The sequence below is a fragment of the Aulostomus chinensis genome, chromosome 12 (genome assembly GCF_037954235.1).
Source record: "Aulostomus chinensis isolate RoL2024-O1b breed Wild chromosome 12, RoL_Achi_v1.0, whole genome shotgun sequence".
Lineage (NCBI taxonomy): Eukaryota > Metazoa > Chordata > Actinopteri > Syngnathiformes > Aulostomidae > Aulostomus > Aulostomus chinensis.
The window spans coordinates 26,514,357-26,532,567 of record NC_141331.1 but is presented as its reverse complement, the minus strand read 5'-3'; the positions used below and the strand labels follow the sequence as shown (position 1 = coordinate 26,532,567).

The window sequence follows — 18,211 nt, the reverse complement described above, 5'->3', positions numbered from 1 at the left end:
CAGTACAGGCGTGGATGAGAGCTCCTCTTTCAGTCTATTGAAGCTTGGACTTGGTCAGCTCCCCAGACCCAGCAATTCTTCTTTGAAAGCAGGTCCCTGAGGGCTTTGTCCTTCTCTGCTAGCTGCGGCACAAACTTTCCCAGCTGGTTCACCATGCCTAGGAAGCTGCGCAACTCACTGACGTTTGTCAGCTCAGCCGTCTCTCTGACAGCTGACGTTTTGGCCGGATCGGGAATTTCACTTCCCGTGCCGAGATTTCACACTTCTCAACGTTGAGTGTCATTCCAGCATCCACCATCTTTTGCAGAACGGCATGACGCCGAGACTCATGCTCCTCCTGTGTGGTCCCCCACACCAGCAGGTCATCCAAATGACACACGACTGCTTCCAGGCCTTCCGTGACCGGTGCAGAGGCCATTCCGAATGGCAGTCGGTTGAAGTAGAACCTCCTAAAGGGCGTGATCATGTTAGTCAGCTTCGCTATCTCCTCGGCTAACGTAATTTGCCAGAACCCAATGTTGGCGTCGAGCTTGCTGAAGATCTTGGCTCCAGCTAGTGAGCCCAGGGTCTGCTCAACCGACAAGAGGATGTACTTTTCTCTCCGCACTGACTCATTTAGCTTGGTTAGGTAGACACGTATACGTGGATCAGCATTCTTTTTAGGCACCACCACCATGCCTGAGCACCAATCTGTGGGATCCTCCACCCTACTGATGACCCCAATCCTCTCCATGTGCTCCAGCTCCTTTTTGACTTTGGGCATTAAAGGAAGGGGACTCCGTCGTGGAATGTGGCACCGCATCTGGCTTTAGCTTGATGGTGTAAGGCTGCTCTAATATGCCCAGACTGCTGCATAGCTTTGGGTAGCTGTCCTTCAGGGTCTGTATGTTAATGCTGTCCAGGCGAGCTACTTGGCCCAACTTCATGCTGGCTGACCTACTGAGCAGAGCTGTGTGTAAGCCCCTGATCACAAACACTTCCTCTACAGCAGGAGTGTCAAACATACGGCCCGCGGGCCGGAACCGGCCCCCAAGGAGGTTCGATCAGGCCCGCAGGATAATTGGAAAGTGGAAAAAAAATGCATAAAAGACATGGAATTAATATTTTTAATTCGCTGCAATTCATGGATTATCCGCTAAGGGGCGCACTGTTTCCATCAGAGTAGAAGACAAGCCGCATCACTGAGACAGACTGAAACAGCAGACGGTATCAATGCGCCGTCTGCTGCTTGTTACGACGTTGTTACTACCTTGGTCTCTACCTCTCCGCTACACCCTCATTAGCCAAAATGTCATTATCCAAACGGAGAAAAGTAGACAAGGAGTGTAGAATTTTCAAAGAAAAATGGACCACGTCCTATTTACAGAGATGCACGGAAAACCTTTGTGCTTGGTGTGTTTGCAACAAGTTTCGGTATTGAAGGAATATAATATTCGACGCCACTACGAGACTCATCACAGCGAAAAATATGATGGCTTGCAAGGACAACTGAGAAGAGACTTGATCAACGAATTGCTGGCGGGTCTCAGGAAACAGCAGTCAACTTTCATCCAGAGCCGAGAAGTCAGTGAAGCAGCGGTAAAAGCCAGCTACCTAATTGCTAGCGAAATAGCATTAGCATCGAAGCCGTATTCCGACGGTGACTTTGTTAAACGATGCATGATGAAGGCGGCTGAACTTGTGTGTCCCGAGAAGCGACAAGCTTTTGCCAATATTAGCCTGACGAGGAATACTATAGCAGAGAGGATTTCGGAACTATCGGCAGATTTATACAGTCAATTGAAACACAGAGTCAAGTCATTTATTGCATTTTCCATTGCAATTGACGAGAGCACTGACATCACAGACGTGGCCCAACTGGCCATATTTATTCGAGGAGTTGATGAGACATTGACTGTTACTGAAGAGTTTCTTGAGTTGGTGCCAATGATGGACACCACAACAGCCGAGGACATTTTCGGCTCTGTTGTTGCTGCACTGGACAGAGTTGGAGTGGACTGGTCCCGCGCTGTCAGCCTGGCTACAGACGGCGCACCATCCATGGTCGGAAAGAAAGCAGGTGTCGCGACAAAGTTCAAAGACAAAGTACAAGCCCTTAATGGAGGAGATCGTTTCTGGACATTTCACTGTATTTTGCACCAGGAGGCATTGTGTTGCAAGTCGCTGAAAATGGACCACGTCATGGAGGTGGTTGTTCGCACTATAAATTTCATCCGGTCCAGAGGTCTGAACCATCGTCAGTTTGACAAACTTCTCAGCGACAGCAACATTACCCACAGCCTGCCATACCACACTGAAGTGAGATGGTTAAGCCGAGGCGCTGTGCTGAGGCATTTCTTTGATCTACGAGAGGAAAATCGGACAGTACATGGAGAAAAAAGGAAAACCGGTGTTGGAATTAAAATCTCAGGAATGGCTACAGGACCTTGCATTTTTGGTTGATATTACTGAACACTTGAACAATCTGAACAAAATGTTGCAAGGCCGCAAAAAAAGTTGTCACACAGTTTTCTGACAACATACAGCAAATGGCAACCCTGCTCATTTCCCCTGTCTGAGAGGTGTGTGTGTGACCAGACCCGATGCGGACGTGAAACGGTACAAAGACAAGATTGCAGGACTACTGCGGGAGTTTGAGAAACGTTTTCAGGTATTTGGTGAACTTGAGACAGAATTTTCAGGTTTTCGCTCACCTTTCACAGTTAAAGCTTCTGATCTGCCGGTCGAAATTCAGCTAGAAATAATTGATTTGCAGTGTGATGCAGATTTGAAGGGCAAATTTGCCTCCGTAGGTCTGGACAAATTTTTATCAGTATCTACTACCAGGGTACCCCAAATTAACAGCCCTGGCTGCTAAAATTTTGTGCATGTTTGGGACAACCTACCTTTGTGAACAAATTTTCTCAGTGATGAATATCAATAAAACAAAAATGCGTTCAAGGCTCACAAACAAGCACTTAAATGACATTCTGAAAGTGACAGCTAGTCAGGACATGACACCTGGTGTTGATGCACTTGTACAGGCCAAAAGATGCCAAGTTTCAGGAACAAACACAAGTCCAGACTGGACGACCACCTTTAAAATGCTGCCTTAGATACTGTTTGCATTGAAAGAGTACAGCTCTGTGAAGATGAATCCTTACTGTGGTGATTAAAAAAATGTGCACTTTAATGTTAGTCAGCAGCTTCACAACAAAAGAGTGTGATGGAATTCTACTGTTCATACAACTCCATAAATTTTCAGTATGTGTTGTATGTGTATGTATGCTTCATGGAGTAAGTTTACAGATTTACAGGACAGGTGAACACTTTCTTCATTACACATTTAAAATCACTCTTTAGTTTGTAAGGTGTACGCAGGGATTAAATTTAGATTTTATATGCGTATGTGTAAGTGGTTTAAAAATTCCTTTCTTTAAAAGTCTCATTTAATCTTAAAGTGCATTACTATATTTTTCAGTACCAATTAAACTTTTGTGCCTTTGTACAAACAGTGGGATCAGTTGCAATGCATATACGTGAATGATAAAAGTAAGTTGCACATTTGTCTAAGGAAATATGAGGTGTTTCATGAAATGTTTTGTAAAAGGATAGTTCATTAAATTTCAATATTTTCCTAATGTTCTTGTGCTTCTTTACACCAAAACAAAAGGAAAGACATGATATTTTGGTTATTTATAGCAGAGTATGGTATAATTTTAATGGTCCGGCCCACTTGACATCTGCCTAGGCCGTATGTGGCCCACGATGTGAAATGAGTTTGACACCCCTGCTCTACAGTCTTTCCCCTCCACAGCAGAATGTCCGTGGCCCCCAGCACATCCAGCGGGACACCGCCTGGACCCAGCAGAGGTTTAGGTGCTTTCTGTAGGGAGGGTTTGTTGCTGGTGTACACTGCATTGAACACATAATTTGGAATTACAGTTACATCTGCACCGGTGTCAATTTTGAACTGGACTTTTGTTTTTCAGTTTCAGATTAACAGTCCATGGGTCTTTTCCTGCTGTTGTTAGGATGGTGTGATGGACTTTTTGCACATTTGCAGCACTGCTGGTTTTTCTCTGCAGTAGCATGACTGCCCATCTCTTTCTGAGCCTTTTGTCAGGAAGGGGGGAAAAAAATGGGACACAGTCGCGGACCCGGAAGTCCTAAAGTTAACCCAGAGGGTTAACCACTAAGGTCACTAGTGGACTACAAAATGGGAAAAATAAACCACCGCTGCCAAGCAGCTGAAACCCAAACTGGACTCCCAAAACAAACAGGACTGTAGCTTCCCAGCTACAGCTACTTGCCCAAAGACGACAAAACCAAAAAGACCTACAAGGCCACTCCACAAAAGGCAGAACCAAAACAAAACCCCATAAGGCAAGGCAAGGCGAGGCAATTTTATTTGTATAGCCCATTTTCACAAACAGTTTGTCTCAAAGGGCTTCACATGGCATCATAACAACATCCTCTGCCCTTAGACCCTCACATCGGCTGAGGAAAAACTCCATAGAAAACCCTTTTAACAGGGAACAATCTGAGAAACCTCAGGGTGAGCAACAGAGGAGGGATCCCTCACCCAGGACGGACAGACGTGCAGTAGATGTTGCTACAGACAAGAAAGCAGTTTACAATGCAGAATGTGAGAAACATGGAAATGTTAATAACAGCTGAAGAAGAAGCTTCTGGTAGGGGAGGCAGGGAGAGCAACTCAGCTTGATGGGGGACTGGATGGCAGACTGGTTCATGGAAGGGGAGCACAGGCCGGTGTAACAGTAGGGAATAAGAGGGGGGGTGGCGATGCAGGCGGCGGTTGGGGCTCTGGTGGATCTGTGGAAACACAGAGAGACTGCGAGACACCGAGGCCAAACTACAAAGTGCAACAAGTAGTGGTAGTGACAGTTCCAAAAATGTGCAGGGAGGAGAGGAGGAGGGAGGGGGAGAGGAGAGGAGAGGAGGGAAGGGAAGGGAAGGGCTCCATGTAACCTGATGTGTCCCCCAGCAGTCTAAGCCTGTAGCAGCATAGCTATCAATGGTTCAGAGCTACCTGAACCAGTCCTAACTGAAGGCTCTGTCATAGAGGAAGGTCTTAAGCCTGGACTTAAACATAGTTAAAGTGTCTGCCTCTCTGACCCATGGAGAGATGCTGGTTCCACAGTAGAGGAGCCCGGTAACTAAAGGCTCTACCTCCCAGTCTGTTTTTATTGATACTGGGAATCACTAAAAGACCTGTTTTCTGGGAGCGGAGTGCTCTGGTTGGACAGTAGGGACTAATGAGCTCTTTCAAATAGGATGGAGCTTTACCATTGAGAGCCTTATAAGTCAGCAGAAGGACTTTGAAGTCGATTCGAGATCCTACAGGAAGGAGAGAAGCTAAAGTGGGAGAGATGTGTTCTCTCTTCTTAACTCCCGTCAAAACCTTCGCTGCAGCGTTCTGGACCAGCTGGAGACTCTTTAGGGAGTATTTAGGACATCCTGACAGGAGAGAGTTGCAGTAGTCCAGCCAAGAAGTGATAAATGCATGCACCAGTTTCTCAGCATCACTCTGGGAAAGGATATTCTAATCTTAGCGATACTTCGCAGATGGAAGAAGGCGGTCCTAGTCACATGCTTTATGTGGGAGCTGAAGGAAAGGTCCTGGTCAAAAATGACCCCAAGGTTCCTTGCAGTTGTACTCGAAGTTCGGGTGATGCCATCTAGAGTAGTGATCCGATTCAAGAGCGTGTCACTGTGGTGTTTAGGTCCAAAGGTGTCCTCAGGGTCAAGGTGATGCCATCTAGAGTAGTGATCTGGTTAGAGAGGTGTCCCTGAGGGGTTTAGGTCCAAACATGATGACCTCAGTTTTATCTGAATTGAGCATTAAGAAGTTAGAGGACATCCAGGATTTAATGTCTTTCAGGCAGTCTTGCAGATGAGTAAGCTGGCATGTGTCGTCTGGCTCCATCGACAAGTAGAGTTGTGTGTCGTCCTCATAACAGTGGAAGTTGACTGAGTGCTTCTGGATTATGTCACCTAATGGGAGCATGTAAAGAGGGAAGAGAATCGGTCCTAAAACTGAACCCTGTGGTACACCATATGTAACTCTGCTGTACTCAGGTTTGTTTGTTCATGTTAATAATGACCATTCTGTCAGATAAGTAGGACTTAAACCATTTTAGGGCAGTTCCTTTAATCCCAATGTCATGGTCTAGTCTCTGTAGCAGGATGCTGTGGTCGATGGTGTCAAATGCAGCACTGAGGTCCAAAAGGACAAGCACAGAGACAAGACCTCATTCTGAAGTTATAAGAAGATCATTAGAGACTCTGACCAGTGCTGTTTCAGTGCTATGGTGTTCCCTGAATCCAGATTGGAAGGCTTCAAAGAGCTCGTTGCTGTGCAGATGTTCATGTAGCTGCTCCAGGACAACCTTCAAGGATCTTGGAGATGTAGGGGAGGTTGGATATAGGCCTATAGTTGGCTAATACATCTGGGTCAAGAGAAGGTTTTTTAAGTAAAGGGTTGATGACAGCCACCTTAAAGGCCTGTGGCACATAACCTGTGACTAAGGAAAGATTAATTTGATTTAATATAGAAGTGTTGATTAGAGGGAAGGCATCCTTAAGGAGGCTTGTTGGGATGGGATCCAGCAGACAAGTGGCTGACTTGGAGGAACCGACTGCAGAAGTTAATTCTGACAGGTCGATGGGGGAGAAGCTGTCCAAGTGAGCACCAAGTCTGGGAGGTGCTTCTATGGGGACTGTAGTCTGTCCTCCATTACTGGCAATCTTCGTTCTAATATTCACAATCTTTTCAGTAAAGAAAGATAGGAAGTCGTTACTGCTGAGAGTTGGGGGGATGCATGGCTCAACAGCACTATGGTTCTTGGTGAGCCTGCCCACGGTGCTGAAGAGGAACCTGGGGTGGTTCTTATTCTTTTCTCTCAGGGACGAGTAGTAAGCGCTTCTAGCATTACGGAGTTCTTTTTTATATATTAATAAACTCTCCTTCCAGGCTTGGCGGACTTCCTCGTGCTGGCTGGAATGTGTGTTCCGTTTTAAGGCACGCAGCTCTGGGCTGTACCAGGGAACTATTCTTTTCTGGTTGATAACCTTCTTCTTCAGGGGAGCTATGGCATCAAGTGTCCCAAGGAGTGCTGCTGCAGTGCTGTCCACAAGATAGTCTAGTCAGTGTCAGATAGACTTCTACTGAAGCGGGACTTTTTCCCAGGTAGGATATAATTTGTTAAAGTAAATTCAAATGTAATTAAGGAGTGATCAGACAAGACAGGGTTCTGAGGAAGAACTATCTTCTATCCATAAGTGAGTACAAAATCAAGGATCTGATTAAAAGTGTGAGTGGGTTTGTTTACCCTCTGACAGAAGCCAACAGAATTCAGAAGCGACTTAAACGCAGTGGCCAGAGAATCATCATTGACATCCACATGGATGTTAAAGTCACCCACTATAATGACTTTGTCTGAGTTCAATGCCAAGTTAAACAGAAAGTCAGGGAATTCTTCTAAGAACTCAGAATAAGGTGCAGGAGGACGGTACACCACAGCTAGTAAGAGTGGTTTCTTTGCTTTCCGGTCTGGGTGGGAAAAGCTGACAATAAGGCTCTCAAATGAGTTAAATGAACTGTTAGGTCGAGGGTTAAGCACCAAATTTGACTGAGATTGCAGCTACTCCTCCTCCTCTGCCAGTGGTGCGAGGTACATGGTAGTTAATGTAACCAGGAGGGGAAGATTCATTTAAACTAACATACTCATCTTGCTGCACCCAGGTTTCAGTGAGTGCTAATACACCAATCTGATCATTAGTAATTAAATCGTTCACTAGGAGAGACTTGGATGCAAGAGATCAAATATTAAGCAAACCACATTTAATAGTTGTATTGGGTTGATTTGCTGGAGCAGTGGTTTTAATTTGAACTAAGTTGCTATAAATTACTCCTCCAGATTTGGGTGCAGGCTTATACAGCCTCGGGGCAGACAGTTTCTATAGGCTGGGTGGGTGACAACACGAAGGAACCAGCAGAGGGGCGTGTTAAACTGCAGCTCTGCCTGCTGGTCTGAACTCTGGTTGCTTGACAGTGGAATCACACAGAGAGGTTCAATGTGGAGCTCCTGTGGATTCCCCGGTTTCTAACACCTACAGAAGACTGAACAGTGCTTTCTCCTTCACGCTCAGTGAGATAATGAGTCAGCACCGAGCAGAGGAGCCAAGGGCTAGATATAGGTTAGCCACACCTGGGCCACATCAAGGGCAATTATGTCTCACACCTGACACTGCTCAGGTAATCAGCCAGTGGAGCCCAATGTGTGGCTTGTGTGAGGAAACCCTCACACCTTTGGCTTTTTGTGATACTGCTGCTTGCCTCTGAATGCAACTCTATCAACTTTAGCACACGTATCACCTCGCAAACTTGTTTGCTGACGTTTTATTTCTTCACTCTGCCTTGCCATGCTGATCGCTTTGTCTAACGTGAGGTCTTTGTCCATCTGCATACGTTCAGACTGTTTTGTGTCAACTAGTCCTACCACTAGTCTGTCCCTGATCAGTTCGTTATGCAGAGCACCATACTCACAATGTTCTGACAATGTGTACAAAGCAGTCACAGAGGAATCCACACTTTCATTTTCCCCTTGCTTCCTCATATTAAAGCGTGCCCTCTCGTGTATCACATTCTTTGAAACAATGAAGAACGCATGGAATGCATTCCTTACCGCGTCGTACTGCCTCTGATGCGCGTAAGACAGGTTCAGTCCTTTCGAAATGTCGTCCGCCTTGTCGCCCATACTGTATATCAGTGTGTTTACGTGATTTTCCTTGGAAGATGAGTGAAGGTTGCTGGCCTGCCGAAACCTCTCGAACCTCGTAATCCATCTCTCCCAGTCCTAGGGGTTGCTGAAGTCGAACTGCTCCGGCGGTTGAATTCTGAACGTCGCACCTGGCACCGGCATAGCTGCTGCTTGTATCCCCGACGCGGAAGCACTCTGGCCGCTCCATGGACCCGGCTCGTCTTGCTCTCCATCCATCACGTTCACACGTTTCTAGTCAACTTTATACTTTGTAAACTTAACTCCAGACGCTCACCCGTAGCCACTCTGACACCACGTCGTGTTATGCAAATATAAAAAGAGGGTTCTGCTACGACGAGGTCCAATACTGTAGGCTTAACTTCACGTAACTTTACTCACATGCCATTCACTGAACCAACTCTTTATGCAGCGCGCCCATCGAACATGTGTGAGCCAATGGACCATACCAAATACAAAGGGGTGTCTGGGCCAAACTATGACACAGTGTATGTAAACAGATCTCACCCCAGGTTCCTCTTCAGCACCGTGGGCAGGCTCACCAAGAACCATAGTGCTGTTGAGCCATGCATCCCCCCAACTCTCAACAGTAACGACTTCCTATCTTTCTTCACTGAAAAGATTGTGAACATCAGAACAAAGATTGCAAGTAATGGAGGACAGACTACAGTCCCCATAGAAGCACCTCCCACACTTGGTGCTCACTTGGACAGCTTCTCCCCCATCGACGTGTCAGACTTAACTTCTGCAGTCACTTCCTCCAAGTCAGCCACTTGTCTGCTGGATCCCATCCCGACAAGCCTACTTCAGGATGCCTTCCCCCTGGTCAACACTTCTATATTGAACCAAATTAATCTTTCCTTAGCCACATTAAAGGCCTGTGGCACAAAACCTGTGACTGTCATTAACCCTTTACTTAAAAACCCTTCTCTTGACCCAGATGTGTTAGCCAACTATAGGCCGATATCCAACCTCACCTACATCGCCAAGATCCTTGAGAAGGTTGTCCTGGAGCAGCTATATGAACATCTGCACAGCAACGAGCTCTTTGAAGCCTTCCAGTCTGGATTCAGGGAACACCATAGCACTGAAACAGCACTGGTCAGAGTCTCTAATGATCTTCTTATAGCTTTAGACAGAGGTCTTGTCTCTGTGCTTGTCCTTTTGGACCTCAGTGCTGCATTTGACACCATCGACCGCAGCATCCTGCTACAGAGACTAGACCATGACATTGGGATTAAAGGAACTGCCCTAAAATGGTTTAAGTCATACTTATCTGACAGGTTTCAGTTTGTTAATGTTAATAATGACCATTCAGAGTACAGCAGAGTTACATATGGTGTACCACAGGGTTCAGTTTTAGGACCGATTCTCTTCCCTCTTTACATGCTCCCATTAGGTGACATAATCCAGAATCACTCAGTCAACTTCCACTGTTATGAGGACGACACACAACTCTACGGGTCGATGGAGCCAGACGACACAAGACAGCTTACTAATCTGGAAGACTGCCTGAAAGACATTAAATCCTGGATGTTTTCTAACTTCTTAATCCTCAATTCAGATCAAACTGAGGTCATCATGTTTGGACCTAAACCCCTCAGGGACACCTCTCTAACCAGATCACTACTCTAGATGGCATCACCTTGACCCTGAGGACAACTGCAGGAACCTTGGAGTCATTTTTGACCAGGACCTTTCCTTCAGTTCCCACATAAAGCATGTGACCAGGACCGCCTTCTTCCACCTGCAGTATCGCTAAGATTAGGATCATCCTTTCCCAGAGTGATGCTGAGAACCTGGTGCATGCATTTATCACTTCTAGGCTGGACCACTGCAACTCTCTCCTGTCAGGATGTCCCAACAACTCTCTAAAGAGTCTCCAGCTGGTCCAGAACGCTGCAGCCAGGGTTCTGACAGGAGTTAAGAAGAGAGAACACATCTCTCCACTTTAGCTTCTCTCCTTCCTGTAGGATGTAGAATCCACTTCAGAATCCTTCTGCTGACTCATCAGGCCCTCCATGATGAAGCTCCATCCTCTGAAAGAACTCATTAGACCCTCCTGTCCTACCAGAGCACTGCGCTCCCAGAATGCAGGTCTGTTAGTGACTCCCAGTATCTCTAAAAACAGACTGGGAGGTGGAGCCTTCAGGTACCGGTTCCTTTACTGTGTAACTAGCATCTCTCCATGGGTACAATACAATATCTTACAGTATCCATCCATCCATCGTCATCTTCCGCTTATTCTTTACTCGTAAGAGTCGCGGGGGGGGGGGGCTGGAGCCTATCCCAGCATCTATGGGCGAGAGGCGGGGTTCCCCCTGGACAGGTCGCCAGTCCATCGCAGGGCCAACATACAGAGACACAGCAGTTTACATGAAGTCACAGCTAAATACTGCTGTATCACAGTAATTACATGGGCATGGCAACTGGGAACTTACAGTAAAGTTTTGTAGTTTTATTGTAAATTACTGAGAAATAATTACAGTAAATTGCTGTGAAAATATTTACAGCTACTTACTGTTAAAGTAATGCAATTATTATCCAATTATTTAATGTAAATTTACAGTGAAAACACTTACAGTGATATTTATTGATGCTGCTTTGCAAAAGCTGATGGGGATCTTGATAAACTAAACTGAGCTCAGACTTCAAACTAAAACACAAACTCACCTGATGACACACAGGAACCAGGGGGAGAACACCTGGACAGGAAGGGGCTGACACCAGAGGAACAGGGCTGGGAGTGACCAGGACTAACGAGCTGACGCGACACAGGAGAATGACTGACAGGCAGAGGACAGACAGAAACAGGAAGTGTAGAGCAAACCAAGGCATGGGGGGCGGGGGGTGCTTTCAAATTATGAGAAGACCTGATCACAAACGAGACAGACATCCTAAATCTGTTCGTCTACACAGACAGAGATATTTTAATGTAACTTCTTACTTTCAAATGAAAGCAACAATTAATATTCACATTTAATAATTGCATTTTATGGATATTCACTTTGATAGTAATCAAATCCCAGTGGGCTTCCGCGTTAATCGGAAATTGGTGCATGTGAACCTGACCATGGTTGTTGTGACACCAACAAACCAACGACAGGTCTTGAACAGATTCTCAATTTATAATTTCCATCAGCAAAACAGTGTCATCAACTTTGAATCTTGTTAGCATAGCATTAGCTTTCCTCTTGCTAGCTTAGTGGACGACATTTATCTCCCATTGCCACGACATATCTGAGGACCGTCCTATTTAGTGGAGTAGTTTTCATGACACAAGAACTCTAAAGGACTGTAATTAACATTCCAGGTATTAATCAGAACCTCAGCTGTTACCATGGTGATTTAGAATTCAAAACACTTGGCAAAATAAATGTTCTCTTTTTTTAACTGTGCAGTGACTCTGGTTTGAGCCTGCTACTGCACTTTGAGGCGTCCGTTATCTGGAGCTGCTGGATGATGAACACATAAACTCACACAATTCAAACAATAACTATCAATTCTTCATTTCAGTTGAGCAGGTTTGGTTCATTTTGTTTTATTTGGAAAATTTAAAAACACAACACACAACCTTTGGTCTTCATTGATCATTAGTTTTTATTTGCACAGGGAATTAAAAAAATAATGAACATGATCAATTTTCCATTAAAAAAACAAAAAAGGTGGAGAGAACATGAACACAAGCGTTGGCAGAGAGGCGCCACTACTTTGACTCAAAGTTGTTTGATTGAGCTCAGTGGTTTCTACCTCTCTGCCAAAAGGCTCCGTGTCTCCGCACTGGAACGAACTCCTGAGGATCTTCTTTGGCCAGCTGCCAGGACAAGGGCTGGACAGGGTCTCTCACGCTCTGGTGGGACTCCCACATCTCACTGCTGATGTCATGATCCCACCAGTTACGCTGATCCTTATTCAGGCGGCCCCACAGAGCTTTGGCCCCTGGATGGTCCAAATCCACAGGCTACAAAGAAAATACAATGTTTCAAGTTACAACCATAACATTTGGTCACCCAGATTTCAGTAAAAAAGATTTGGACTTTACCTTTGTGTTCTTGCACGGGGTATTGATGTGTGTCCTCAGGGGAGGGGCACTGTCTCTGTCCTCTGAGAATGTCTGCTGTGCCAGGGAGGCTCATTAGCATGAGGGACATGGACTCCAAAGGCTCCTCCTTGTTTTTGGCCTTCCTGCAGCCCCTGGAACGGTGCACTGGTGTGTGTCCTTTGGGGGAAGGTCAATGTCTCCGTCCTCTCTGAACAAGGACAGTTGAACTAAATAGGCTCAATAGCACAAGGGCCATGGCCCCAATGGCTCCTCTTTTTTTCCCCCGTCCTGTTCAGCAGCAGCATCCATGTTCCTGGTGCCTCGTTGTACTGAAGCAGTTTTACTCTGCAAAGGAGGAACCTGATAAACTCCTCCTACTGCCATCTGTGTTTCATTTTATTAGGAATGGTGTTGGTTCATTGATGAAGCTACCGGACTGAGGACAGGAAGAGAGAACAGGGACAGGAGAGGGAAGACAAGGGGGGGGGGACAAAAACAACAGAAATAGCAGAAAAACAAACAAACAAACAAACAAACAATAAACAGCAACAACAATGACAACAGAAAAAAAGAAAAACATTGGTTGCAGAATTTCCAGTGCAGATTTACGATTTGGTTTAATAGAATTTAAAATAAATGTCTGAGTGTGTGATTATGGACCAGTTGTGCACCACAAGTGTGTGTGTGTGTGTATGTGTGTATGTGTATATGTGTGTGCATGTATGTATGTATGTGTGTGCATGTGTGTGCTACAGTGTGTCTTGGATGCTGTAGGTAGCTGACTGTAGCTGACGTGGGGGATCAGAACAACACGCCCCCGGTCCAGGATAGCAGGCAGGTCAGGACCAAGCCACCAGGGCACCCAGAAACCCCAGAACACAGGGAACCCCAGGCCAACACCCCCCCCCCCCCATGTATGTGTGTGCATGTGTGCATGTGTGCATGTGTGTGCTACGGTGTTTCTTGGATGCTGTGTGTCGCTGACTGTAGCTGACGTGGGGGACCAGAACAACACGCCCCCGGTCCAGGATAGCAGGAAGGTCAGGACCAAGCCACAAGGGCACCAGGGCACCCAGAAACCCCAGAACACAGGGAACCCCTGGCAAACAACCCCCCCCCCCCATGTATGTGTGTGCATAAGTGTGCATGTGTGTGTATGTGTGTGTATGTGTATGCTACGGTGTGTCTTGGATGCTGTAGGTAGCTGACTGTAGCTGACGTGGGGGACCAGAACAACACGCCCCCGGTCCAAGATAGCAGGCAGGTCAGGACCAAGCCACCAGGGCACCCAGAAACCCCAGAACACAGGGAACCCCTGGCCAACAACCCCCCCCCCCCCCATGTATCTGTGTGCATGTGTGTGCATGTGTATGCTACGGTGTGTCTTGGATGCTGTAGGTAGCTGACTGTAGCTGACGTGGGGGACCAGATCAACACGCCCCCGCTCCAGGATAGCAGGCAGGTCAGGATCAGGCCACTAGGGAACCCAGAAACCCCAGAACACAGGGAACCCCAGGCCAACATCCCCCCCCCCCCCCCATGTATGTGTGTGCATGTGTGTATGTGTATGTGTACTAGTTGTAGCTGACATGGGGGATCAGAACAACACGCCCCCGGTCCAGGATAGCAGGCAGGTCAGGACCAAGCCACCAGGGAAACCAGAAACCCCAGAACACAGGGAACCCCAGGCCAACACCCCCCCCCCCCCCATGTTTGTGTGTGCGCATGTGTGTATGTGTATGCTACGGTGTTTCTTGGATGCTGTGTGTCGCTGACTGTAGCTGACGTGGGGGACCAGAACAACACGCCCCCGGTCCAAGATAGCAGGCAGGTCAGGACCAAGCCACCAGGGAAACCAGAAACCCCAGAACACAGGGAACCCCTGGCCAACAACCCCCCCCCCCCCCCCCCCATGTATCTGTGTGCATGTGTGTGCATGTGTATGCTACGGTGTGTCTTGGATGCTGTACGTAGCTGACTGTAGCTGACGTGGGGGACCAGATCAACATGCCCCCGGTCCAGGATAGCAGGCAGGTCAGGATCAGGCCACTAGGGAACCCAGAAACCCCAGAACACAGGAAACCCCAGGCCAAGACCCGCAGGAGCAGCAACACACCCAGAGGCAGCTCGCAGAGAGACATGGGAGACAGAGGCCCCCTGGGCCCACCAGGTTCCCCCACGCAGCACGAGCTGAACCAAGGGGCCCGAGAGGCCCATGCCCGCCTGCCGAGGTGAGCCCATAGGCACCCGCGTCCAGGACCGCCACCCCCAGAAAAAATAAATAAATGAATCATTTCCTCATCTTCCTCTGCCCATACAGGGGCTGAGCACTCCATCGATGCGGACGCAGTCCAGGGCACCTCAGACCTAGTAAAACTGCCAGCAAGGGATCCACCTCACAATGGCAAGGCCCATGACCAACCCCAGCCCAACCACCACACTGGGAAGCAGTCCACCCATCCCAAGAGCACCAGTCAGGCCCAATGGCTCCTCTTCATCTTCCACCCACCTGCGTTCCTTGATGTTGCTTCCATGAGGGGGCATGCACGTACAGTGTATTTGGCAATGAAGTTGACATTAACTTTGACCTTGTAGTCTCCATGAGCCACGCACCAGGCTGATGAGGGTGCTAATGACATTCTGGCCAAGCCCCCAGGTGATCCCCCAACTGGTTTAATACCTGGCTTTCCTCACCTTCCTTTAGAACGGAAGAAGCCTCTTGGATAAGTGGGGAAACGTCTTCTACACCAGTGAAAGAAGAACTTTTTCCTACACCAGATTTTGTGTGTCAACAGAACAGCATGTCTGCATATTTTGCCAAAGAAAGATTGGACTCTTTGCAACAGCCCCTTCTTGGGCTCAGCGGGGGCATCCCCCTGGCTCATCCGCATTTTCTCTAGACTGTCTTTCGTACTGGAAAAAAACAAAAAACATGACAATGAATGACTCTGTCAGTCATTGAATTCACCCGTTCAGGTGTCTGTTCAACTCTACTGATACCAGAAACTCAAGTACTTACTACTGGCCCCCGTCTGGTTTCACCATCAGATAGAACATTTTTAAAAATGGATGATGGAGAGCTTCCTGAGGTGTGATCCTCTTGTCTGGGTCCAATTCCAGGAGAGCCTTCAGGAGGTCGATGAAGGCAGCTCGATCCTCCAACTCCGCTTTGTTGTCTGTCTCTGAGGGGAACTGAGTTTGCAAAGATTGTGTTTGTCAGCATCCTTCTATCAGCAGGAGAGCAAACTTGTATTAATGCAAATGGACCACTTACTGTCATTAGTTCATCCAGGCAATGGAAAAGCCCTTTCCAGTTTGTAGTCCCTAAAGTGGAATCCTACATGGTCGACAGCAACAAAACACGTTAGATACTTTCTCCTAAAGGTTTGAATCATTTCAAATAGTTCCTGCCTAAATGAACGCATCTGGAAAGGACAGAACAAGTTCAAATACCTTCAACCTCCATTTCGGTTGTAAGCGTCCGCAGTAATCAAAGTACATCTCGGTGTGTTTCCCGGCGTTGAGTAGGTGGTCAGGTGGCTGGCCAAAGACGTCCACCATGGTCCTGATCTGGAGAGAGAAATTTGTATCAGCCAATGTCCTACTTTACCTCCCTAAATGACTTGGGATATGTTTTCTGCAGTGGGATGTCATGAGGTCTTCGCTACCTACCATTTGGAAATTGTTCATTGGAAACGGGGAACAGCCGGTGTACAATTCGAACAGCAGGCAGCCGAGAGACCACATATCTATGGCCTCGGACACAGGGAGTCCCAAAAGGACTTCAGGGGCACTGTTGGTAAAGAACAAGTTGAGGGCATTGTTTATTGTGTTTTGGGTTGTGTATTGCCTGCTACTATTTTTATGTTGGTTTATTGCCTGTTTGCACCATGAATTTTCATCTGTGCTGTATGTCATGCTCGTACAGTACACTTGACAGTAAAGTCGACTTTGACTTTTCACAAAGTCAGCATGTGTGTGGAACATTAGAACAACTTTTAATGGATTGTGAAGAGCATGAGACAAGAGGGGCCTTGCAGAGGGATCTTACCGTATTCCCGCGGGCTGGATGATCTGACCATGTTTGCGATTAGCCTCGCTCGTGAAGAAGGACAGGCCAAAGTCAATGATCTTGACTTTGAAGGGTGTCTTTTCATGGTCCACTAACATGACGTTGTCCAGTGTTAAGTTAGAATGAATTATTCCCGTTGACTTTAGTGTGTCTAAAGCTGTCAGTAGCTGCAGGAAAAAGGAGGAAACGTATGAGACCAAGGTGAAGGTCGGTATAATTCCTGGACCAGTCAATAGAAAAGCTTGACATTTTTACCTGCTGTGCTATCAGTCGTATCTCATAAAGGTTTAGTGGCTGGAAGTCTCTCTCTACTAACAATTCAAACAGGTTCCTATCCAGCCTCTCAGATGATAGACAGGCATTTTCTCCAACTTCAAACTGCTCAATGTACTTGACCAAATTTGTCTTGTCCTGGTCAAGGACACTCATTGCCTTTGCCATGGTTATCTGGAGAGAGGAGCAAAAAATGACATCGTTGAGAGACGCAGGGTCGTACAACTTAATTGTCTCATCATCATCAAGAAGGCTTGGATTGCTTACCTCTCTTGAAGCCAGCGACTTGTGTCTGAATACCTTTAGTACCACCCTTTCTTCTGGTACCAATGTTACACCTTTATAAAGTTGAGAGTGGATTCCGTCACCCAAGAGGCCCTGAAGAGAGTACCTCCTGGTGGGGCTGTCAACAATGTCGTTTCTTCTCAGATTTTCGAATGGTGGCGTCGGCTCTGTGAGGAAAAGAAAACATGAGTTTGAGGAACAATGTCACAGTTTCCAAACATTTGGTCTTCTGTTTGTAGTGAGGGGCGGGGCCATGAATTGTGTGAAGATGACCGACAGCATCAAAGCTCTCTCAAAGCTTTGATGGGTTGTGACATCACACAACCTCCTCAACTACCCTTCATGTCCCAGGATGACAATCACACGATTTACTTACCATCCATCTCTCCGTTTGTCTCAGGCGGCTTTCCTCCATTGAAAGTCATAACTCTGGCGTATCGTGAGATATTTGGACGCACCAAGTTCCAAATTCTGGATGAAATCCTGAACATCTTTGGTTTAGGTAGTTGTGTTGTTGATGTTGATGTTGTTGTAATCAGCCTTTAATTCTCATCTTAATTCATTACTCTCATATTGACTCAGTCATCCTGATCACTGAACTTTGTCTTCTGTGTCACTCATCATCAATGAATCTGCTGACAGAATCAGTGATGTCACAGAGAACTCACACACACACACACACACACAAACAGAAGGTCTTTGTGCAGAAGCTGAGCAGCTTTTAGGGTTAAACCATCAAGGCCAGCTCTGATCAGC

At 46.8% G+C, this 18,211-nt stretch overlaps 2 protein-coding genes and 1 pseudogene across 5 annotated transcripts in view; all 3 read right to left on the bottom strand.

Annotated features, from left to right (window-relative positions):
* LOC147252619 (transcription factor 7-like 1) overlaps positions 1-18,211 on the bottom strand; it is an 87,735-nt gene that overhangs the window by 54,544 nt on the left and 14,980 nt on the right. The gene's annotated exons all lie outside the window — the stretch shown is intronic.
* LOC147252622 (uncharacterized) lies at positions 8,307-9,002 on the bottom strand (annotated as a pseudogene).
* LOC147252621 (homeodomain-interacting protein kinase 2-like) lies at positions 14,805-18,001 on the bottom strand. 2 transcript variants are annotated; one of them, XM_086220984.1, is made up of 9 exons: positions 17,832-18,001; positions 17,438-17,622; positions 17,153-17,344; positions 16,877-17,064; positions 16,498-16,618; positions 16,279-16,395; positions 16,100-16,162; positions 15,845-16,017; positions 14,805-15,738 (listed from the first exon to the last, which is right to left on the bottom strand). In XM_086220984.1, the coding sequence occupies exons 1-9, from the start codon at positions 17,944-17,946 to the stop codon at positions 15,516-15,518; spliced, it is 1,377 nt and encodes a 458-aa protein (XP_086077110.1). In that variant the 5' UTR covers positions 17,947-18,001; the 3' UTR covers positions 14,805-15,515. The 2 variants fall into 2 exon arrangements, with proteins under 2 accessions (XP_086077110.1, XP_086077109.1); XM_086220983.1 differs by having other exon boundaries at positions 17,153-17,622.